Source organism: Fulmarus glacialis, unplaced genomic scaffold (assembly GCF_000690835.1).
Source record: "Fulmarus glacialis isolate BGI_N327 unplaced genomic scaffold, ASM69083v1 scaffold12526, whole genome shotgun sequence".
In the NCBI taxonomy this organism is placed as follows: domain Eukaryota; kingdom Metazoa; phylum Chordata; class Aves; order Procellariiformes; family Procellariidae; genus Fulmarus; species Fulmarus glacialis.
In genome coordinates, this window is record NW_009218798.1 from 1 (window position 1) to 25,655 (window position 25,655).

Genomic DNA, 25,655 nt, shown 5'->3' on the forward strand with positions numbered 1-25,655 from the left:
GGGGGTGCTGCGGGGAGGGCTGCTGGGGGAGCCGGTGCTCGGTGCGTCTCGGTCTGCTTAAGCCTGCCAGCGAGAACTTGGGTTAGCTGCCGCTAAGCTAAACTGCGTTGCTTAAACCATTCCTTTTTTTTTTAATTAAATGTCACTTTCAGAGGATCTTCTGGCGAGCGGTGAGCAAGTGCTGCTGGAGGCCAAGGCTGCTGCCCTGTCCAGCCCTCTGAAGCCAGGGGAGGATCTGGCGGCTGTACCAAGGAAAGCACTTAACCATGTTCAAGGTGGTGGAGTTTCCAGTGAACCTCCGGAGATGGAGCAGCTGCTGCAGAAGCAGGGTGCCACCGACTCCAGGGAGCATCCAGCTGATAGGCATGGCAGCCAGGCAGGTGAATTGAGACCCCAGATGGGACAGGCAAGTGACGGATGGTGTGTGATGAACTTGGCAGGAGCCTCCGATGATGTTTGTAAAGACAGAAGTGAGGAGCGGCCGGGTCATCCAGCTGAGAGTAGGGACTTGGACCATGAAGAGTGGGAAGTTGTTTCGGAGCACCTGGCCTGGGGGGAGGCTGGCAAGAATGGCAGCGTGGAAGACTCCGACAGCAAGGAATGGGAACAAGGAGACTGCCCTGATGGGGACTTGAAAGCCAAGAGAGTTGCAGCTGTGCCCCCGATGTTTCAAAATATCCACGTGACTTTCCGCGTACACTACATCACGCACTCCGACGCTGAGCTGATTGGTGTTACTGGTGACCACGAGTGTCTTGGCCAGTGGCACAGCTATGTTCCCCTCAAGTACGACAAGGATGGCTTCTGGTCTGAATCCATTATTCTGCCAGTAGACACCAAAGTAGAGTGGAAATTTATCTTGGTGGAGAACGGGAAGGTCAGACGTTGGGAAGAATGTGGTAATAGGACCCTAGTGACTGAACATGAAGATCAAATAGTTCATCAGTGGTGGGGATACCATTAATGGGATTTTGGAAGCTGCTTATCGAATGGCAAACCTGCTTAGATTAATCACAAAGCCCCTAAAACTTTACCCCTTCTTCAGTAGGAGACCTTCTCAAGTGCAGAGCTCTGTAAATCCCGTATCACACCTGGTTAAACTGCGTGAGCAGCAGATCTCTGCCATCCCCTTTAGGAAATCATTTGGCAACCTGAAAAATGAACTTCAAACGCATGCTGAAGATGTCCAAGGTAGGCTATGAAGGCATGAGCAGCACTCCAAGCAGCTGCCTGTCCAGGTAAATCCGGACACTGGACTTGAGTTTGTGTAGCTTTGAGTGGGGCTATGGGATGTGCATCTTTGTACCGACTGCTTAGGGCTTTTGAAGCATACTAGGAAGTGTGGTTACCTACACTGTAGTAGGAGTTTAAGTGTTTTAACTTATGTAATGTATTAAGTAAGCAATAAACACTTTCAGACTGACAGTCCTTTACAACTTGACCAGTGAACTGACTCTTAATAACTTTGACACAAGTGAGTTACTTGACCTGAAATCTTAGTGGTAAAGAATTACTGAGAAGGGGCTGGCACTCTCTGGAGTAACACAGGTTTAACCCCCAAGTACTTCATTCTCCACTCCCTACTCTCCAGAAAGCACCTCAGCTCAAATGAAGGCTTGGCAGGTAGGTCCCTTTTAGTCACATCATCCTGCTGAGAGGAGAGCAAAGGTCAGAAAGGACTGTCTGGGCTTAATGAATTACTTTGTCAGGGTGGGAGCAGGCTTTAAAAAAACCTGGACCGCTGTGATAGCTAGGGAATAGGATTCTTTCTGAAACAGAGTTAGGTGGCATATTCTGCCTACCTAGGAACAATATTACAGTACTGTTAGCAACTACTTAGCTTAGACTTGTATGGTTTTTTCAAGACTAGGCTTTTCAACACAAATTTATTCTCAGTTGTGGCCTTCTAGTAAGCCAGATAAGGTAGAATACTTCCAGCTTCAACCAGGTGATATTTTTATGACAGAAGCAGAAAGCTGCTCTGCTTGCCTGCTTTTCGTATTTTTGGTTACAAATCCATGATGCCACTTAAGCAAGCTCTTCTTTCCATGGTTTGGAACATCTACTTCAAAAGTACACTGCTGATCTAAGTGTCTCTGCTAATTCTTTCCTGCTTTGCATGGTGGAGCAATCTGAGTATGTGAAATAGAATGAATTTTGGTGATAGACTGGAAGATGAGCTTCAGCAGCTTACCTCCTGCATCTAATGGTTAATGGACATCCAGTTGGTGGGATCATACTAAAGCTACTGTGAAGAACAAGTGTCTGAAATGTTGTTACTGGGACTTCAGTACCAGCTGTTTCATTAAACAAATCCATTTTGTGGGCATAGCCATAAAAGAGCTAAAGAAAATCGGGGGTGGGGTGGGGTGAACATAGGGCATAGTTAGCATGCCCTGGGTTGAAAAATAAATATTAACATGAGGCTTATTTCATTTTAGGGGCTACTGCTTCACTGTAACAAGTATTTTTACTGTTTAATTATGACTAGGCTTACTGTGTATGAACAGAAAGCTCTTAAGTTCTCTCCATGTGTACCACCACTGAGAACAAAACATTTATGTGGGTTTCAGTCAGTAACTTACAGCTTCAGGTAAAACTGAATAGGTAAAATTGTGCTGGAACTAATGGCGTGGTACCTCATTGCATTTTTTTGCGCTTAGCTCTTCTAACAATAAATTTACGTGAACAATATACCTAAGGTACAGAGGTACAGTTGAAGTAGAAGTTGATCTTCAGAAATCACTGAAGTCAAAGCAAATCATGTTATTTCAAGCTGCTTACAAATCTTTTTCCCATTAATGCAAGCGTTTCAAATAGTGAGATACTGTCAACTTAAAAAGCACTTGTCGAACAGCCACTGGCATTTGAGTGTATTTATACATACGTTGGAGGCTTGTCTGAGAAGATTAACTGTGGTATTAGATTAAGATATTCACTAGAAAGCCACTTAACCTACACTAGAATAGATTCTCTAATGCAATGAAGAACATGTTTCAAACAGACTAACCCTAAGAAGTCTCTCAAATTGAGAACAATTTTTTTTTTAATTAAACACCCTGCACTTTGATCCCACAGACAATGCATATAATCCTCATGATTGCATCATCTTGCTGAATGATCAAGCAAGGTTTCTACAAAGACCTGCGCTGCACTTTGCTATAACCTCTAAATTATTATGCCATTCACATCACTGCTTGCCCAGCAGGGCCTATGCTATGTAAATGAAATGTTAGTTGTATGGTGAAAGAACAAACTCTGGATTTCAGTACTATTGGAGGAGCTGATTAGTATTTTCTCCAAGTTTACAGAGGTGATTTATCATTACTGAACAATCTATTCACTCAAGTGTGAAGGTAGATTTAAACAAAGTTGCCTCGCTGCATAAAAATGATTTTGCTAGAATGGGCTGGTATCTGTCTAATACAATGTCCTGGCTGTGAGATTAGTGAAGCTACATGTGAGAAACAAGTTCTTGTTGACATTCCTCTGTGGATGTAACAGCCTAGCAGCCAGCGGCTCAGGGTATCTAAAAGCAAATAATAAACTGTCTCACTCCCAGCTTGGCAAAGCTGGAAAGACTGCAACCAAAGATCTACCTTTTAAGTTCACCTGCTCATACTGCCGACGACAAACTTCTGACAAATTAAGACAATTTGATTACTATTAGGTGAAATGCAATCTATTCCTATTGGTGAAGTAGTTTGGTGTACAAATGCTAAGTGCTGCACCGGGATGGTAAACAGAGCAGACAGCCTGAGGCTGGAAGGGGTACTGGGCATAAGGCAGTTTCAAGTCACACACAGAAACTTTGCATTGGAACTTGTTTGCTTCCTATTCACTTTGCAGGTGCATTTGCAAAAACCATGCCCATCCCACATTCTCTCTGGGAGTTAAACTTACTGTTTGGAGTGTCTCCAAATGATCCATTCAAAAATACTAAACTGGTATTAGGTTTTCTCTCTAGGGGGTAGGTTGCCATCTGTGGTGTCCTGCTGTGGTCAAGATTTGCCTAACAGTCTTCCTGTCATCCACCTGTATGACATGGAATAACACAGTGCTATTCGTGCTGCAAAGTCCAGGACGTATATAGCTGCTCTTGGGCTCCCTTCTCTCTGGCTATTTGTACCTCTCCACCTGCTCCCTTCTGTTCTCACAGGGTTGCAGTCTTTTGCAACTCTTTTTAGCTTGGCTCCTTGAACACAACTAAGAGCGCACTTCTCATTGACCTTTTCCAACCTGCTGGGCTATGAGGTGAATATACGCTCTCATTCTCTACACCTCACCCATTTCTTACGAAAACTTTGGTAGATCTGTCAAATATGTATAACACGTCCAAACTGTGATGCACAAGCCATCTAAAATGATCCTTTCATTTTCAATGCTACTGATTCCTAGGAAAAGGGAGATGCCTTTATTACCATTTTGACTAAGCTTGCAACACTGTTGCAAAAAAAGACAGAATCAGTGGGGGGGGGGGAAAAAAAATCAGGAAATCCAGAAAATTACCTGAATTAAATTCAAAATACTGTTGACAATAACTGAGGACAGCTTAGGATCAACTCACTAATCTCTCCTTCCCACACAAGACAACCTCAAACTAAAAAAAACCTCAGAGATTTGATCTACTCTGAATATAGTTCCGTAGCTTTAAAGTCAACAAAACCAAGCTTGTATCTGCATGGCTTGTGCTCACGAAGCTACTTTTGCTGAGCTGTAGCTACAAATCATTTGGTTTGGACAAATTCGCCGAGTAAGCCCCTTGAATTCAAGTATGGCATTCCACGCTGCCATAAATTCAAGGCAGTAATTGCTTTTCAGAAAGCAGATAATGAGGAAAAACACTAGTGCTAGTGAAGCTGCCCCACTGGCACTTCCTGCACTGCTGACTCTGGGGATGGTCCACTTTTCTGTGCTTGGGTACTGATTTATTGCAAGAGGGACATCTTGCCCCTTGTTTTGTTCGTACCGTTTATAGCAAGGACTCTCCTGCTACCAAGCCAGCAGCTTCCATGACCACTTCTCAGACAGCCTTGCTAGACTCTGAAGGGGCAGCACTATTAATCTGCTCTTCACAAACGGTCCCCAGACAACAATCAAATGGCAAATTCTAGAAAAGCACTCAATTGGGGATGAATACAAAGTTCTTCCTCCCCTGTCTTTTTTTCAACAACTATCTTGTTCCCTGAGATATTGTCAAACACTAATGAGGCTATAAAAATCAATCTGATACTTTAGTGATCCTGTTCATCTTATTACTTTCAAATTGTTTTTAGCATTGGATAGTCTTTTAACTCTTTCAAGTGCCCTAAGTCAGTCATTTGCCCACTGCTGCAAGATCCTCAAATGTCAGAAGACATAGGAGGTTTTAAAATAAATTCATGTATGCCAGGTGCGCGCAACATGCTTTCCTGTTATTACTAAATTTTACACTAGGAATGGCCTTTGAAAACATTATTCTTGGGCACTCGTATTAAGGGAAGTTTGTCTTTATTGGTGACTCAACTAAGAGCATTTTGGAGACCAACTGAAAGTAATATGCACAGCTATTTTAGCAAGCTACTTAATATGGGTGGTGGAGCCTGGTATTTAAGTCATACCAAACTGTTACAAGAAAAAAAGTCAGTATAGATTAAAAATGCATTTTATTCTGCCTAAACTTCACCTATTTTAGTTTTTATAGAGGGACACAAATTGAAGAAGGACAAAAAGTCCCAACCTAGGAACATATAAACCCTCAGCTGTAAGTCAAAATACAAGTGCTATGCTGACAAAGCTAATTCCAAGGCAGCCTGTGGACTCTCCATTTGTACTATGAATCAAGCCAAATATCCCAACAAGCAGTGAAAATTACATAAAAAAGACCACTTCATGAGTCCATTCAGCTTAAAGGGGTCATGGCATAGGATGAAATCTGGTGCAGTCTTGCAGCTGTAGGTATGTGGTTCAACACTTTATCTCAACATTAACAGGAGCCACAGGCAGGTTTCCTGCTTTTTTTAGAAATACTTGGCGGTTCTGGGACATCCAGATAAATCGGAATTTATTGAACTAATAACATGAAGTACAGAGGGAGAGGAAACCAATTTATTTTAGAATGAAAAAAAAAAATGCCCAACAAATCATTTCAAAACTAACTTTCTAAAAAAGAGGACCTGAAATGGTGTGCAAGATCCAGATCACATGGAAGAAATACTGGAACTTGAAGCAGTCGGCAGTGCCCTGTGGCCAGTGTCCCTCCCAGCACACAGCTATTGAAAATGTGTGCCAGTGAAAGAGTCTGTATTTAGATCTATTTCTACTCCTCTGTACTTCCCACTCATTTAAAAGTAAAAACTGTAAAGAGTGTCCTGGTTCAAGGCAAGAATTACAAAACTGTAAGAGCTTTTATTATTCATCTTTAAAAATATAACGTATGTTAAACACAACGTACATACGTGAAAGTAATCACTAACGTATGCGGTGTCTTCACTTTGATAGCTTTTTCTCCTTTTCCTTTGCTTTCTCGATCTTCATTTCCTGAGTTCTGATCATTGATGACATGGCTGAAAATAGCAGCAAGAACAGATTATCTGAACACCACCTTATGTTAAAATGATTGACGCCTCAGGTGCAGACACTTGAAGCTTTGTAATACCCTCCTGCACGTTACACTGTACTTATCAAGCCCTTACAAATGCAACTTTAGTTTGCAATTCTTTATATGCAGGAGCTTAACAGAAAAGATGAACCTAGTTATAAACAGGCACAACCTCATCTGCTTTGTGAAGCCAAAGCACCAAATGCTGGAGTAGTAGCGAAATGCTATTGATTGCAGAATCTCTCTTTTGGGATGGTGTGAAATTAATACCTTTGGTCCAACGCTCATGGAAATGGGTTTTCTTAGTGTGTACACAAAAGTCTTTCCCCCCCATCTTTTATATAGTAACTCTTTGCTACATTACAGAGATGAATACATATATTTATGTGGATATAGAAAACAGGCAAACTGAAGATGTTAATGGGTGGCAAAGAATAAAAATGACAATACTTACTTATACTTCATATAAATACTTCGATTAGTTTTACCTAAATCAGGTCACTTGTACGTCCCTGACACATATGCACTGTACGATGTGGGGAAATAATAATTTCCCAGATCTATGCAGCAAAACTTAAGGGTGCAAAGGGGAAGCAACTGGAATGTGCAGTAAGAAAAAGTGCAGAGAAAAGAAATTCCATCTCACTCGGCATCCTGCCATCACAGGAGTTCATGAGCATTTTACCAGTGACTTCGAAGGGAGCAAGAAGAGAACCTGAAAAGTTCTCCATCGTCACTGTGGTCATCTCAGTTTTAAAAAAAAGTTGAGGAGGAAAGGATATGCTTCTGAGGCCACTCCTGGGAAATTTATGGTTTTGGAGTCTACTGCTACCCGAGTCTCTTTCAGTTTCCATGAAAGAGTCACCAGCTTGTTAAAAATTTCATTTAATTAGACATCACAGCAGACGAGGGCACCCCTGACCAGCTGCCATGTTTGAAATGTTAAGGATCTTGAAGCTTATTAGAGTTAAGGGGCTGAGCAACAGCGCGTTGCGGAGTTAATCTAATTACTCTCCTAGCAGCAGGATAATGTAGAAGTGGGTACTGCTAGTAAAACAGGCACATCTAAACTGACCTCATGCAGAAACAGAGGTACAGCTTTGGCAGGTAACAAGAAGAGTTTCTGGAGAGTGTGGGTATTTTAAATAAAATAGAAGTATTTTTGGTAAATTCTGGCACCTTGGTTTTTTATCTGTAAGGATTCCACCCGGTTTTGCAGGTTTTCCATCTTTTTCTGTAGCCTCCAAGGTGTATTCTCACTAGTCTCCATGGGCTGAGAAGCTAGTGAGAAAATTGTTCATCAACATGTTATCACAAATTTTTTAAAAAAAAAAAAAAAGGTCATTATAAATTATTTAAACATTCCATCTAAAGTAAAGTTCTTAGAAAATAAAATTTCAAGCAATAAAACTTCCAGTAGCAAAGAAAATGAGTAAGACGACAAGGCTATTAACAGAAATTTATAATTAGCGGTATTTCTATTTTGCCTATAAATTTCCCCCCTTGGGGTATGGAGAAAAAGTGCTTTATGTTACTAAAATAGTATTTATGCCCACAACTTCTAAGTCCCTCTTTGCCAGCAAAAACTGCAAGGGTTGTAGAAAGAAAAGCAGTAGTGTCAGTTGCATTTTGCAGATGGAAAACTAAGGTACAGAAAGATGTAACTTACTAAAGCCAGGAATAAAACCAGAAATTCCAAGTCTTTGAAGATCCAGACCAGTGCAGAATTCAGTAGGCATTGTGCCTGTCTGACTGAACACTAACACCCACAGAGTGACACTGTCACGCCAGTACTTTACAAACAACTACAGTCTCCCACCCTGGACCCTCTTCTGACCAGAACTTGGACTGTTTCATTTTCGGTACAGTCATCAATTCTCAAATAAAAAAAAAGGAGCCAGAGATGGAGGTAACTGGCTGACCAGATAAACAAACAAAACAAAAAACCCAAAATACAACAAAAAAAGTGATGCCACTTATCTTTCTCTTTGAACTGAGCAATGATTGGCAATTGACTGAAGGTTACAGTTGTGACCTGCTAGATCTCCGGTGGTCAACATGGAAACAATTTGGGGTTTATGTCCAATTGCAGAGATATCCACACCACAAAGTCTGTGTGTTTCCTAAAACAGGTGCAATCCAGAACCGAGGCTCATTGCGGGGATGGTTATGTTGCTCTACAGGTACAGAAACTTTCATGTACTCACTCACATAGCCAATTCAGCGCTTTGATGGGGAAATGCCACGCACATTTGTGCTCTGCTTATGAATAGGCATTTCTTAGTTGTTAAACATGCATTAAAAATACAGATTAGCTAACAAATACGCACTTCATCTTTGCACAGCCAGATAGCTGGGGGAAGCAAAGGTCAATAAGCAACAATGTTAATGTTCTAGTCAGGACGACTGCTCAGCCCAGCTGTTTTAGATACCACTCTGCATAAAGAGAAGATCCTGATGTTTCTAAAATGCAAAAGATAAAGTGACTGAGGAGAAGTCTGCGTTAATAAAATAACAACACAATACAGACATGCTAAAGTTAGGTTGAAACTACAAAAAAAATCCCACCTGAGAAGCAGGAAACATTAGTCCTTTGGAGGTCCTTGGAGCTATGGTTAGATTTTTGCCTGTACCAGAACTAGCTTAGAGCTCAGTGTGCAGCATCTCTGTTACACTCCTACCTGCAGGGCTTATATGCCCTCTAAGAGAAATGGTATTTTCAGACCTTGCAAAGTAGAGAAATGTAATGTTTAAAAATGGTATTCGGTAAATATTATTTAAAAAATTTAGTTGCTTACCTGTTTTTCCTATTGCATCTACTCATTTTGGGGTCTTTCTGCCACTTAAATGTAATAAAGCAGTCCTGACAGCCTGGCTCGCTGGCAAGTAATTAATAGACTACCTTGAAAACGTTCATCATCCTCACACATATTTTGTGACGCAGGAAAGCTTATTTTTATCACTTAAGAGCTACACAGACACAGCCTTACATCAGTACTTTCAGTAAACCCCAGAACTTTTCTAAATGTGTTACAGGAACCACATCATCTATTAAAAATACTAGTATTAGGCAACTGTGTTGCCTGTTACTGCAAATATTTATGTTAAGCATCCCTACAGTCTATTTCCCTGAATAAAGCAATTTACCAGTTCTTAAATTTAGTGGTATATGGAATTTATCTTCTCTTTGTGTAATACATTAATTAGCTGCTACATTTTCCTCACAATTCCTTCATCACAGAAAAAACCTTCTACTTGAACAGAACTGTGATAGGGCGAAGGCAGTCTGATGTAAGCAAGAACAGGTCACTTTTAGGTAAGTGGTCCAGAACCGCTAAAGCAGTGCTTTAAAATGAACCATCAGTAAATTATGTTTTAATAAATTTGCATACTGTAATTGCACTTGGTGGTGCACAATTACACCACAAACGGAAGACCAATCCCCTGTTAGCCCCATACATTTGAGAATTGCTAGTGTTCACGTTCAGCAACATGAATGGATTCCGTAAGTGACATATTACAAAGGTACATAAAAAAATAAATGCCGTATGAAGCACAGGTACCACAATCATAAACTGTAAAAGACCGTATCGGTGAATGATGGTGGGACTCCACAGAATTGCTGAACGGCTGAATTTAACCTACAGTTTGTAACTCACTCACTGTACTGGCTGGGAAGAGACCCAGCCAAGCTCTTTGCATCAGTAAATGGGACCAGACTTACTTATCTGGGGGACTGTGGCTGCACCCTCTGGAGAGCCAGCTTTCCTTGCGGACGGTCTGTGCTCTGGTGAGGCGCCGGGGCCAGCTGCAAGGTCATCGGGTGGAGCAGTTAATAGCAAGTGTACCGGAGACCTGTCTCTGTATCTCTCGTCCCGAGAGACCTTCTCAGGGGAGGATGTATAACGAGGAGCTGCTGAGAAGATGGATGCACCTCCTAGGAGATATCCAAGCAAAGAGCAGTGAGCACACACCTGAAGAGAAACCCCCATACCAGCTTTGGCGTTCTCTCTGTAACAGTTACAGGGTTGGGTTCCCTTCATGGCACTCCTTCATCCTTTCCATTCCTTACCAGTAGCCAAGGCAGCAAGAGACTATAGCCTAGGAGAAAGTCGGGCCTGCTATTTTCTGCTGGCTACTCACTTCATGTTTACTTCCAAAACAGCCTGATGGGAGTATCATAGCCGCTAGCAACCCAAGACTCCCCATACGTCACTGCTGACTTGGATCTCATTACTTAGGTATAAGCAGCAGAAAAAACCATGTTGCTTACACAGGTCTGCCATTTCCCTCCTTTCCAATAACTGATTGATATGCTTTGAATTCCTGGCAGAAAGTCAGTCATAAGGAAAAGAGGCAAGATATGCATAGAAATATGCAATCAACAGATTATGTAACATATTTTCAGATGTATGGCACACTGTTTGTGTGTAAAAAAAAAAAGGTTGCATGCAACTAATGAGGGGAAGATTGACTACAGTTCTTCTCTTTTTCTTCTCATAGTGTGTTTCCTTAATCCTAACACCCTTCCTAGGATGTCTTGAAAATAATTTGGGGGAATTCTAACAAACTCCCCTTGTTCAACTCCTCCTCGAGTCTTCTATGTAAAAAATGCTACTTGCAATTATTTCAGAAGCTAGGAAAAATCCCTGGATGTTACAGTAGGTTTGCTAGAAGGCTGACAGTAACTAGCCAAGAGATTTTCTTTAATACTTGGAAGTATAAAAAGAGGACCCATAGTAGTTACTCCTCAGGACAAACAGAGGAGTTCTAGCCTATCTCTGAAGCATAGTGGCTTAAATACTAATAGAGAACAATTAAATACATCAGCGTCTGCAGGCAATTTTCACAGGAAATTCACAGAATATATAATCTAAGGGCAAGAAGACAGAAGGTGGCTAAGACTAGTATCTTCAAACCCTGATGCTCAAAGCCATATCCTTATATTTCTGTTTAGGTTACTAAATTCATGTCACTACATTTTAAAAGGTCCTGACCACCCAGTACTTGGAAGGAAATCAACGGAATTTGCAATGACCTGGTTCCTCTCAAAAGCACATCCATATTTAGATACCTGAATACAGAATTCAAGAGCCTAAATTTAGGCACCAACAATTTGACAATATTACCCACGCTAATTACACAAGACTATCGCTATTCATGAATAACTACCATGGAAGGTATCCATTTTAGGTGTGCTGGTATCAGCCTCCATGGAGCTGGTTTGCAACAAGATACGGATTTTGCAGTTAAGCGCAATAGAGACTTTGTAGTAGCACCTGCCAGGAGGTATCTGAGAAAATAAATCGTATTTGGACTATATTTTTTGTAATATTCTGTAATGTTCCAGTTTGACATCAATATGGCACATTCATCCTCAAATGCGGCCAGTGAAATCTTACCACGGGATGTACAGAGCAAGGTAACGTCTTGGGACTGAAGATCTGTGGTATGTAAGCATGAAGGATCCCTGCAAGCAAAACGATGGCAAAACTTGCATTCTGGAAGTATTATGCTAAGTTTTGATAATGCTACCTAGCCTCCACAGTGAGAATGTGAAGCTCTCATATGTAATCTCCAGATCTTACACATGTAAATTAAAAGCAAACAATGCAAATAATTTCCAGAGCTCGCTCTTAAGGGGATGAAAGTAACATCACAGCTTTGTTCTGTAATTCCCAGGAAGCTTTTAGCATTATGAATAAAACAATACAGACAAGCTCAGGACTGATGCTGTATTAAAAAAGCCTGGTCAATGAATCTTACATAGCACTACTTTATTGAGCGATCTCAGAATTTTGATCTACAAGGGACTTCTAGTTTTTACTAGAACACAAACAATTATTTTCTTCCCAATTTTTAAATCCATTTTGTACAACAACTCTCTTTTTATTTCACAAAATATTGTCTGTATCGTCCTACTGTATTCACTCGACCAACATCTGTATCTGTGTTGTCCGTGACCTTTTCAGAAGGGTGATTTCTCACCTCTTGCAAGGATCTGATCGTAAGCTGAAGACAGCAGCGCATCCTCTACTTGCACCATCTCTGTGCAGAAGGATGTAGAAAGACAACATCAGAACTGGCACTACCAACAGCACTGAGATAGTCATGTACTTTGACAGACAGCTTTGTATATTGAGGGATGATTAGGTGCAGGATTCTCCCATCCTCATTTCAGCTCTGCAAGAGAACACTGTTGCAAGGGAGAAAAATTCTCATAAAATCGACATGGTCTGAACCATAAAAGCTTGCAACCGTATGTTGAAAAAGAAAAGTTTCTCCCACTGCCACCGTAAACACAGAACATAGGCAATTATCATATAGTACAGGCTGGCAAAGGGCACTGTTGATTGTCATGCCTCCAAAGGACTCTATCTATGATAGGCAAAGTCAAGGTAGGAAGAGATAGTACATTTACTACTTAAAAAAATCAGACAGACAGACCAACTTCTGAGCATGAATCCTTTTTCCGCTTGTGAAATAGAAGCTTCTATATTGAAGCTGTCAAAAATTTGCATGTTGGTAACAGGCAGATCTCCTGTTCAAAAAAAATACCTGGGAAAAGCAGAAAAACCCAGAATACATAGGATATTGGGACTGATGTGATTTTGTTCCACCAGTATGTATTATGGGAGAAGTGTCATGGTTTAAACAAACTTGATTCTAATCAAAGTCCATGAATTATCTTTTCCTTTATGAAGTATGTTCTGGATTAGAAACATCAGAATTTGTGCTTTATTGATTTTTCAACTTCATGTACCACTGTCATTATAATTTGTTTGGTAAAAAAAAAATTGCCTGCTTCAACAATGACAGAAGGGATATTTACGTAAGGCAGAAATAGAAGAAAGGAGTTCTAAATGAAAATAAAAGCAGGAACGACAAAAAGCAAGAAATAAAGGCAAATGGTGTAGTCACCTTTTATATCCTTACCACCTAAAGCATCTGAGGAACCTGGCAAACAGCAGAAGCTTTGAAAGCTTTCAGATTATCTCAAGCTTACTCATAAACCCAACTTTCTTGCAAAAAGGCATCCTATACTGCTCCTGAAGCATATGAATGGCCAGATCCTAGTTTTAGAAGGCAACACAAGTACACAGCACACAACAGAAATAACAGTGTATTACTCTTACACTGTACTCCTCATGGTTGCTATAGGTGATTTTCTCCCACCATCACTGTCATCCTTCCCAAGATCCACAGAGGGAACATCATTGTCTGAGCTTGTTAATTCTTCAAGAATCCTCTTTAGATCCTGCAATGGTTCTTCCTTCAAAATGCCTGGCTTGGAAGGCATCTGAAATACAAAGTATTTATAAAGGCACTCTCTTTTTTAATTCTTACCTATACTCAGCCAGAGTCACATGTTTCTCCCCCTCTACTCTTGTCTTACCAGTTAGAAACAGGGTGGATTTTTTTTAATTTTAGTTAAAAAGTGTGTTGTCTTACCGGTTACAAACAGGGCGGATTTTTTTTAATTTTAGTTAAAAAGTGTTGGAGGCTAGATGATGATAACTTGAAGACTGTCAAAATACTCTCTGAATGTGATTGCACTCTTATCTGGAAAGTTACCTGACAGAAATGTGTAAAGCAACTAAATAATGATTGAGGGAGAACACAGCTAACATCTGCATTTTGAATAAATGTTGTAAAAAGGTTATGACTACTGCTTCAAGGTGAAAAACATTAAAATAGGTCTTTAATTATGAAAGCTTCCCCCCCTCCCTCCCACAACCATTACCTTTTTCAGTACTCAGAACCAATAATCTTTGCTTATGTGACAACTCTGTTTTCTCCTTTTTAACCTGTGGTCCCAGGTATTACTGTAAAGTACACAAACACAGCTCTGAAGACAGAAATACTAATATATCGGGGTGTTTTTTAGGCACTCATTTCTGTAACAGCTGAGTTGTCTGCAAATATAAACCACTTCGTTGTCACAGCCATACTCTGAGATGAAGTGCAATATTGTTCTCATTTTACTGATCAGGACTTGAGGCAAAGGCCTGGTTCAAAGAATCCTTTCTTTCTGTGAAGAACTGGATTTTTCAGACTACTCAGCACTTCACATGTTCAAAGCCCTGCTCCCACTGACTTACGCTTTATCTGTGGATGGAACTGGCTAGAAACATTTTGCTAACATGTTTTCGTTGAAAAAAATGTCATTTCCAATGGCAACACACTAGTTTCAGCAGAGCTTATATAGAGAATAAATCATAATGGGTCAATGTGATACTGAGTCAGACCAAATCCTTCTTTCCCACATTCCGGCTAAGAAACCAGGCTATCGACCAGGTAGGGTCTCTGTCTCAAATGTTGGAGCTGCTTCATTTTGTACAGTAACTAATCATGCAGGAACCAGAAAGATTCAAGCAGACCTTGAATCAAGTTCTCCTACAACCTGTTAAGTCCTCACCATGGTATTACATTAAAAATCGGTCCTTTTGCCTTCTTTATCCTCAGAAGTATAAATTGATTAACTCAAAGAAAAGAAGATGGGAGTGCATGATGCTGCAGGGATTTCACAGAATTAACTATCCTTTGTTCCTTGATGTAAATGTTTGTCACCACATCAGAAAGTAAACCAGAAAATATTATTGAAAAATATCTGCACTAACTTGTAGTCTCCTACAGATTTTGAGGTAAAAATTAATGAAAAGACCTCTACCAATTTCTGTGGGAGATACATCAGGTCCCTTTTGGAGAATTATACAAAATCTATACAGAAAATGGCAGAATTTTTTTTTTTTTTTGCATGAGAGATTTCGGTTGATGTTTTCTATAACGAAAAATTAGAGTAACACTAGCATCTAATCTAAATCTAAATGTAGATGTACAAAAACAAAAGGAAGGAAGGAAGGAAGGACAATGATGTGTCTTTTAGGATAAAACTGGTCAAAATCAGTGAAGGACAGCTTGGAGAACGATTTAAGTATCAAAAGCTACTACAGGTCAATCAGATGATGAAATTTATCAGGAACTATGTGCAAGTCTATTTTCACTGCCAAGTCTAAGTGATTTACAGCAAGTAAAGTACTAGCCGAAAAAACAAGTGAAAACCAAACTGCTTACAGATCAGTACTTTCAATTTTAATAGTTTATAAATGTTATTGTTGATAAAGATAAGATAAACTCCTATTACAATCTACAGAATTTTTATTGTCCAGTTGGTTTTTACATATATTTTGCAAACGGAAAAAAAGAAAATCTGAAAGGCCGTAACGTACGAGAAGCTACAGAAAATGATTTCATCTTTGGTGTTAAGAATTCCCTCTTGGACACTCCTACCAGATGCTCTTCCATTTAGAAATTCCTTTTTATTTTTACTCTTTGGAACATCTCCATTTCCCGTGCAGTTTCTCATTTTGAGGCAGGTACTTACATGAGGGGCACAGCTGGCCAAGTTCTGGGAAGGTGGCACAACAGCAGAGTGCAGGTGGGAAAGAGGCACGATGTGCCGCAGCTTGCCTGAAGCAGAAGCTGACGAGTAGCCTGGGCCCTGCAGCTCCTGCAGAAAACATTAGCCAAGCAGAATAAGCAAGTATAGCTAAGCAGAATAAACGGGTATTGACAGCATGCCCTCTGTAACAGGGCATCACTTTTAGTCAAATCTTTTATAATATGCAGTACTCAGTTCTTAAAACACTTCCTAGTATTTACTAGGTGTGCTCAGACATAACCCTTTCAGTGACTGAACTGGGTGCAAGAGTGGTAATTTCATTTATTGCCAGAACTTTAACACATGCTCTGGAACCATTCAAGTGGAGGACATCTCAGGGCCACCACAAAATTAAACTGTCCCACAGTTCTTGTACCTTTTTTTCCCCACTTGGGTGAGAATTTCTTTCGTTGGAATATGAGATTCCCCACCTTTGCCGTTGTTCATATGAAGTATTTTTTGTATCGCTTATGTAGATTTGTATTTTGAATATAACATTTCATTTCTCACTCAAAACTAGCGACTGGGGTGGGTCACTAAAATTAACGATAATTCCTTATGACAAAACTACTGTTCCCAGAGCACCGTTCATTTATAGCAGTAGTTTCATTGCAGCCTTAATGGTCTATGGTTATAAATAAGGCAAAGGTAAATAATATTCTTGACTAAACTCAGTAGTAAAGATACAGATTGGGCTAAATCTATTCGTCAATAAAAATTCTGGGCTCTATAATAGAGATACTGGCTTTATATTACTGCATGATCTTCCCTATACTCTATCTTCCGCTAATGCTATATAGCTCGACAGATATCAATTACACGTCTTCCTTTTTCTATCCCAGATGCCTCATGACCATATTTCCTTTCCCCTTGCTAACATCTCTCTTTGCTTCTTAAAAATGATTCTTTTTGGTGCTGCCTAACTAATTAGCATAATCAAATTAAACTCAGAGTCCTTGTTTCTAGCCTTTATGTAGCTTTAAGGTTGCTGGTTTTATTTCAGGCCTGAAGAAGGATGTGGGTACCCAAAAGCTTGTTAGTGCTTTTACCTCTAACAGTTACACTAGTGAAAGGCATCCGTACAGACCTTGTCTCTCTAATTCATTTTTCATAATAATGCCATGAACATTTCTAGCTTTTATTTGCCTAGGGCCGCAAGAAAATGCTGAAGTGTCACTGAAACCAAAGCTTAGCACCTGAAGCATATGGTCCAATATTCCTGTAGCTGTTTGACTTTTTTGTTGCCCTTACTGTAAGTAGTACTTCAAAGTAACTGAAATTATGGACATGACTTGTGCAGCAATGAGGTATGCCACATAAAAAAGGGTTTCAGAATACAAACTTCTTAGAGTATTTGAAATAAATAGGGTTAAACCTAAAGTCAGGACACAAACAAAATCCATCTAACTTTATACCCATGCTTCTCAGTGATGTACTTACTTTTACATCTAAAGTATGCTGCAGTCTGAAGCGCATAGCTTCTTGTTCCTGACACTGGATTATGCACTGACATTCTGCAAATTGCATGGATGCCTGTAAGAGAGGATAGAAGCAGCATAAATTAATTTTGCTAACTTTCTGTGAATTACGCTTTCGTGTCTTCTTTCCGATAAAGAAACAACAAGGTACACATAAAGATGCTTTATTTATCTACTGCTATCAGTACAGAAATATTGCAAGATGACCAGATGCCTTTCTTGATAGGCTTACAAAAGCAGCTGACTGGTTGTATGATGTTAGTAGCCGTAAAATGCACACCGTAATATCACAGAAGGGAGCTAATCTTGTCAGGGACAGTCCTAGACCTACTGAACACGTCTGGGATTAGAAAATTCAACTGTGCTAGTGAGGCAAAACTATACTCAAGGTTTTAAAATGGATGGCTAACAACTTCGTTGACCCGTCTTTGTTAAGTTGTTATAGACTCTTCCATTTTTAAAAAGTTTACTCTGAAAAGGTGCGAGAAGATCTAATCATGTAGCTACTTTTCAATGAGTACTTACCAGGATAGCAAGAAGAACAGAGGAAGCTCTAAGCCAAAGCAAAAGAAGAGAGAGAGATATCTTTATGAACCAGACTGGTTTTATCACTCTAGTCGAGTTCCCTCTTCGGTTTTAAAAAAACACCTGGCTCTCTGTGCTTCTTTATGACTGCCACTGAGGCATGGGCAGGCTCCCTGAGGCACTGTGGATGTATGATTACAAGCAGCAGCTTTTTGAACATTTAACTCTCAATCATTAATGATGAGCAAGATGGCAAATTACACTTCAGGATGTTTATACAATGGATGCTCTGCAATGGTATATACTGGCATCCTGTGAGACGACACAGTACAACCTTTACTAATTCCTAAGAATTGTTATTTAGTGTACCATATGTGCTACTTTTCAGCGAGCACCTGCCTCCACTGTGTCTCAGCTTCTCTGTCAGTTGGCTAGTACTGTGCACAATGATATATATTACAAAGAAAGTTAAATTTCCAGCATCAAGCATTTAAAGTAAGAAATGCCACACTAGGGAGGAGGTATCGCAATTACTTTTACTTTATTATTTTTTTAAAGTAATAAAGCAATTTGAGAATAACACCTTACATGGAAATTTATATCCTGAAAAGCTAGAATTCTGAGAAGCTGAAAAGGACTCTTCCTTCTGGAAAAGCAGCAGCTTACCTGTAGGGCACCTGGGATTTATGTGCCAGTCAGACCAAAATGTAGAACCTAGCCTTAGGAGTCAGGTGTGTCAGCAACAGAAACCTCAACTAAAAAAGGCAAACGAAACAACAAGAAGTTCTTAAAAATGTCCCTTACCCTGAGGGACCCACAGCTGGCTAACTAAGGTCCCAGAAAGGGCTGAGCACGGACAAGTGTGTTGAGACAGCGTGAGCCCACACTCGGTTCCAGTGGAGCCCCTGTTACATTGAATAGTAGTCTCCCTCGCCAGGGAAAGGCGCTGTGCCAAGAGCCAGTGGAAGGTCTGGAAGGTCAATCTGCTTTAAATTCCCTGCAGCTTGTATTTCCCTGAGCTAGTAGGGAGTAAATCAAGAATTCTCTTAATGAAAATAGAAGCCTTTTACCATTAAAAAAACAGAAGACAGTCTTAACTATAGACATCTCTTCAGGTAAGTATCTTACAGTACATGTGAACAGGAGATACTAAACACATGGTAAGAGGTCAGACATTTTCTCCTCCCGAGTGACTGTAGAGGAAAGCACCCACAAGTCTCACTGAACTGAAAGTTACCTAAAACTACCTTATCAAGGGCTGTCTCCATCTTAGATATTTTTTCTTTCAGACATTTGTCTTGTGATCTCAGGATCTCCAGTTCCCCAGCAATCTTGGTATTTTCTGCTGTAATACAGCTCAATTCTTGACTTAGTTTACTGTTTTCTTCTCTGAGGTAATGCTTCTCCTGAATTTAAGATAAGGACAACAAAAGTACGAGTCAAGAGTTTATAACTACTTACATTATACGCACTTGTTTTCTGCAATTTTTTTTCTCTTTGAAAGATCTGAATTAACTGTTTCAGAAGCTTAGCTATTGCATCTTGGAGAGAGATGAGGTTTTTCAACAAGACAACAGGTCTTATAAAGAAAAGTACAATTGGACTGGCCCCGATGAAGTAACATCTCGGATTTTAGATCCATTTTGAAACTGGAATTTTAAGCTTCAGGATCCACAGGATCCAAAGCCAGTAAAGAAGGAGGACAGGTTATAGTGAACAGATATAAATAATCATTCAGTGAACTCCAGCTATCGGTAACTGAATGATTTCTTTGTCGCAGAAAATGCTAGAAAGACCTCAATGTACTAGACAGATTGCGACACAGAGTTTACAACCAGAACTGCAAAGAACCGCCTCAGAAAATAAAGAGGAAAAGCACTGTGGGCCAAATTCAGAAGGATACAGAATGCATTAATTGACATTTTTAAAAAGAACGGATATGAAAGAGCTTGATTCTCATTGAAACTAGTACTGTTCTTTCATGGAGAACAAATATAAATTAAAACCTGTCTCCATGCAGAAGGCTAATTTATGGGGTGGAGATATTCCCTGATATATGCTAGCAGGACAGGGAAGGTGCCCATTATATCAAGTAAAATTCTCTTTGGTCCTTCTTGGGCCAATTGTGCTTTTGGCCATGCATTTCTTCAAAGAAAAATTTCCGTAGATACAATTAAATACTTTTACATGGAGCTCTTGTGACCTTAGCTGCATTTGTCATTGCCTCTTCCAAGAATTTTATCTTGCTCTGTAATGCATCTATCTGTCCTCTCTTGGCTGTGATCTGCTTCTGCATTCCCACTGCAACTTTCATAGCTGTAAAAGACAAGGTTAATTCTCAATGAACCACATTGATTATGCATTCTGAGTCCCGACAAAAGACTCTGGAAATCCATTATCAGCAATATGTTAGAATAAGTAAGTTCTACAGGACCACTTATGATCCTGTAGTCACTTACGTGTGCAAACCACCCAGTAGAATCATTGGATTTTCGTCCAAGGTAGGAGCACCAGACCCACCACACACACAAGACAAAAAGACAGCATTCCCTGGAAATCTGCATAAAGATCACCTGAGAAAACTCAACTCATAGTTTAAGTTTTACAGTATGTAGTAAATGGTAAAATAAAAATATGTTGTCACCTGCAATATTGTTTCTTTACTTCCCAAAGTATCTGGAATATTATTACAACATCTACTGAGGAATCAATATTTACAGAAATCCTCTTATTAAAAAGACAAACGTGTGTGATTTTTGGGAAGATCAATCCATAATTACCATGGCCATCAGATCCCTCCATAGTCTTTAGAGCAGTCCTGGTCTGTTCCAGTTCAGCTTGGGCAGATTTCAACTGCATTTTCAGTCTGTTTGCAGTATTTTCCATCTCCTCGATTTTATCCTGATAACCCCTCTTCAAATCTTCAAATCCGTCTGGTGAGAGTAAGCAAAGATCGAAATTATAGCGACAAAAATTATCATTCTTTCAGACTAAGATCACTGATCTGTCGCTTACTTTCTTTAAAGGAGTATTAGATATGCAGATAGCTAAGACATAAAGCAAATAATATCCACTGCTAACAAATGCACAACTAGTAGTTCATTGTCCTGCATGTCAGCAAAAGCTTCTGTTTCACCAGAAACAAACTTGTTCTTTGGTTGCTCGCCAAAGCAACAGTTCAGGAAAGTGATTTAAATCCACATTTCTGAGTTCCTCGTGCTAGAACCAACTGCATATTGTGAAAGTTAAGGGTAACAGTGAGACAGCATGTTCCCCTGCTCATTCTTCTCTCAGTCACACTTACAACCAGACTTAGGTCTGAACTGATCTAATTTGTCAAGCATTCCCCCGCAACTCCGCTTCTCAGCTCTGTTTCTTGTATCTCTCTTCAACTCCTCTTATGTCACCCGTACCACTACAAGCCAGCCAGCTGTGGGCTCAGACTCTATCAACAGCTTGGCCCTAATTCCTCTGTGGCCATTCACTCCGGTAAGCCTTTCTTACACCTCATTCACCCTGATAGTACTATACAAAGCTACGGCAGACCTTCCATGTCAAATCACAGTGTCTGTTTAATTCTTATAAAACTTAATGAGTTTAGAAGTATAGCTGAGTTGTGAAGAAATAGGTGTTACCAATGGGTATGAGAGTGCAGGGGTGTGTAGATAGCAAAGCATGTGAACAGTGTAATCTCTCTGGCTGCAGTGCAGATTTCACAGAGGATCTCCCTGAATTTTGGTGGTTGCCTTGGGTCCAGCCCCTAATTTTTTTTTTTTTTTAAAATATTACCTTGATCTGCTTCCCCACCCATTAGTTGTGAAAACAGCGCTTTGAGTTAGAACATAAACCTTTAAAAAACATTGTAGCAAAACGACAACAAAACACAAAGTTCCACTGTAATTTGACCACTGATGGTTAATGGGATCCACTAGTGCTCTTAAATAACACTCAGGAAAAAGTGGTCAAGTTTCCATTCTGTGATTTACTAAATCTCCTTCTTTGGTCTCCCGAGTCAGGTGGTTTAAGTATTTTTGCTCAGGGCAGTGAGAGACTGCCATAAGGATTGTACTCCCATCACTCTGTGCCAGAATCCCAAACCATGACTTAGCTCTCTGAAGCAATCTGACCATCCCGTGCTGGCAGGAAACCTGCTGCTGTACCAGCAGCCATATTTGGATTCAGCAAGCAAGCCGCTCTTCTATTTTTAACATCAGCCCAATTTAGCAGCTATCGGAGCGGAGCTAAGTCAAGGCTCCCTACCTGCAAGGCCAGCTAGCTCACTCCGACCGGCTTGGAGTTCATTCATTAGCTGATCTTTTTCCAGTTTCATATCATTAAGTGCATGGAGCCTCTCACTGCATGTGTTCACCAGTTTAACCTTTTCCAGTTCCAGCTCACTCAGTCTGGCCTCCATTTCATGTATTCTGGCTTCTTTCTCATCCTTTGCAATCTACTTACATAAAAACCAATAGTAATTATGTGTAATATACATAATTATACAAAATAACCACAAAGATGTACAGACATCATCATTACTTTAAATCTCAGTTGTCAAAGAACAGTTTGGGGCAAGAAAGAAAAACAGAGCAAAAATAGACAAATTACTGTGAAAACTGCCAATCCAGGCAAAAAGGGTACAAGAGAATCTGATGTAATGGCTTCACAGCATGTTTAATCTTACCAGGTGTATATGAAAATTATTTCCATCCTCTTCTAGCACTACCTCCATATTCACTCCTAATGCTCAAATGTCTTCTTACAGAAGATGATGAAATTCCCTATCTAGAGTGAATTTTTTCTCAAGACGCTGACCTGCATAAGACTACCATACCCTGTAGTTCTTGTCTGAGAAATAACCAGTTATAAAGTGTCCTCAATTTTGAATTCTGAGTGCTCACTCTCTGTTATTTCTCAGTAACACTTTGTATTTCTGGTTCTGTTAGTGGTGTGGACAATTATATCACTGAGGACAGCGTGTTATATTCCAGCTTTCACAAACCTTTTGGCAACTGCTTTGCACCAGTGAATTATTCATTTTTGGTGGTAATGTGGTAATATTATTCTTCTCTGCCTACTAACTCTTCTAGTGCTGTTAGGATTCAAGCTGCATTGACTGACCTGCTTTAAAACCACAGTATTAGCACATTAAGGTACAGACGTAGAAACAGAAAACATTTGCTGTCTTACAGAGACATAAATACAGCATCATTTGCACACCTTAAGTTCTTCTACTTTAAGCTTCCAGTCATTTCTTTCTTTTATAAGCTGAGATTTCTCAATTTCTATTGCTCCAGCAGTTCGACTATGCTGGCCCACAATCTGCGTCATGTTATCAATTTGCTTTTGGAAGACCTCAATAATCCTTTCCTTCTCTAACAGCTGCAGTTTCAGCGTTTCACACTGTGACTGCACATTGTGTAAACAGTCCTCTTCATTCGTTAGATGCTGGAGCTCCTGCATCCTACTGCCAAGCTGTGAATGTAGCTTCTTGATCTCCTTATTGGTAACCTCAAGGGGTCTCTCTTTCTCCTGCAGACGGGCTGTCAGATTTGACACTGTTTTCTCAGCAGTCTCCAAATCGATCTGTTTGGCTGTAAGATCTTCTTCAACTTTATGGGGTGTTTCCTTCGTTGACTCCAGTTGGGCAGTCAAAGAGGAGATTCTTCCAGTGCTTTCATTTTTTTCCTTAATTGCAGCCATCTGCGTAATAGCAATATAAGCATCAACCAAGAGAACGTTTATTTCTACCTTCACAATTTCCTGTCACATTTCTGGTTTTCTATAGTTCATCTTAAATATCTTAGTTTTACAGGAAAATCAGGTCAGCATGGTCTGGTCTACAATGACTTTGTGTTTCTTCTGGGTTTTTTTTCGTCTTTCTCCATTTTAATAAATGAAGTGTTGCTTAGAATATTGGTTTTCTAATCATAGAAAATGAAAAATGTTAAACTGACATAAAAAAATGAATAAACCAGCAATATTAGTATAAAATTGAGTGTAGTTGGGTCTAAAGAATTTTAAGCTACAAAACTCAACTGACTGCACTGTAAGTTGGGAAAAAAATGTATGTACATGAATAATTTATTGCTGATTTAATTTCTGCAGGCAGCAACGTGCACCACTTAAAGCACAAAGTACTGTGACTCAGGAACTGCTAATAGTACAAAATAGAAACAGAAGAAAGGAATGAATTTCCTGGTGGGAGGATTTTAAAGGAAAAATAATGGTTTGAGAAAAAGTAGAACAATGTGTGAGGTAGCACAAGCCTGTGGGTGGTAGAAAATAAAGGAATTAACTTGATCTTTACTCATAATGCAAAGTGGGTTACCTAATTACAGGTCATTTTTGAGGGGCTGAAGTCTTGAAGAAAAGGGAATGTACTGCAAGTCAGTGTCTAGGAAGCTACTTTGCCAGAAGTAATTCTTTTGACATAGCACTGCATTCAGCTTAGCGTTATAAACACAAACTTCATTACGTCTTCATTAAGCACCACATCAAGGAAGGCATTATGAAGGCCTTTAATTTACTAATTATTCTTACAGAAGCGCTCACTACCGAAAATACTACCTTCAATAGTTTGTTAGGTCTGGCAGCATCAAACTTCCTGGAAATTTACAAAACGCTGTTTTGGAGGTTTACAGTCAAAATCAAACACACTATCAGCAGAACGTTCATTTTCTCTGAAGGCTTGTATGTCAAAAATCAAAATTAAAAATAACGCTTCTACTTCCTCATCAGTAAAGAGAAATGAAGGCCGGACGGGTCAGATTAACAGGCAAATTCTGACTGTCGGGTAGCTGCATCTTTGGAAGGAAAATTTTGGCACATGAGCTACAGAGGCCTCCCGGCCATGGTAACCAGAGTTACAGTATTTCTATCTGAAGTACAGCCCCCAGCCGCTGCACTTTCTATCCTGGACACTATCACGCTGCAGTTGCTCACCAACCTGGTGCTCCATTTGTCCGTGACGTTCAGTCCTCATTTCCTTCACTGTCTTTTCCATGCGCTGCAATTGCATGTTTTTGTCGTCTAGTTCTCTCCTTAGATGGTCAATGGTGATGCTGTTGTCTGTGTTCCGATCCCAAAATTGCTTGTTCTGCTCTTTTCCTAGACTCAGTTCTATCTCTTTTTTATGAAGTTCAGTCTACAAGAAATTAAAGTCATCTCCCTCCTTGAATCACATTTAGGATTTTTTTGTTCTTTCCCTTAACGTTAGCAACATTCAATTACACGGTTACACATCTGAATAGGGACTACTGCATGGGTTTACACTTAGCAGAAGACAGGAATATCGGCTAAACTAGCCTGACACCTCCTACACATTTTCTTCCAACAAAGCAGTAACTTTCAACTTTATATATTGCTGCTATAATTATTTCAAAGCCTGTAACACCTTAATGCTGAAGTCTTTCATGTCATTTGTATCTACCCCAAAAGCACTATACACTACAAAATGAAAAAAGATTACATTGTGTCAACATCAAATGAAAAACAATGAAGCACTACATTACATGCCAAGGAAGGCTGCTCTTGATAAATACCCATCTTCACCACTAGTAAGAATTGTTCATTGCTTGTTTTATTTCATGCAGTAATTTGTCACATGTTAGAATCATAGAATCATAGAATC

At 39.8% G+C, this 25,655-nt stretch overlaps 2 protein-coding genes across 2 annotated transcripts; one reads left to right on the forward strand and one right to left on the reverse strand.

Annotated features, from left to right (window-relative positions):
* Positions 1-152: 152 nt before the first annotated feature.
* STBD1 (starch binding domain 1) lies at positions 153-964 on the forward strand (the record flags this gene model as incomplete). Its single annotated transcript, XM_009580156.1, has 2 exons — positions 153-275; positions 441-964. Coding segments are annotated over 2 exons (647 nt in total), but the record flags the coding sequence as incomplete, so codon positions are not given.
* Positions 965-6,468: 5,504 nt separating this feature from the next.
* Positions 6,469-25,169, reverse strand: CCDC158 (coiled-coil domain containing 158; the record flags this gene model as incomplete). The annotated part of the gene is made up of 14 exons (XM_009580157.1): positions 6,469-6,545; positions 7,760-7,861; positions 10,305-10,517; positions 12,569-12,628; positions 13,032-13,121; positions 13,757-13,880; positions 15,966-16,091; positions 17,463-17,555; positions 19,273-19,431; positions 20,229-20,341; positions 20,806-20,958; positions 22,286-22,475; positions 23,243-23,725; positions 24,972-25,169. Coding segments are annotated over 14 exons (2,181 nt in total), but the record flags the coding sequence as incomplete, so codon positions are not given.
* Between the last annotated feature and the right edge of the window lie 486 nt (positions 25,170-25,655).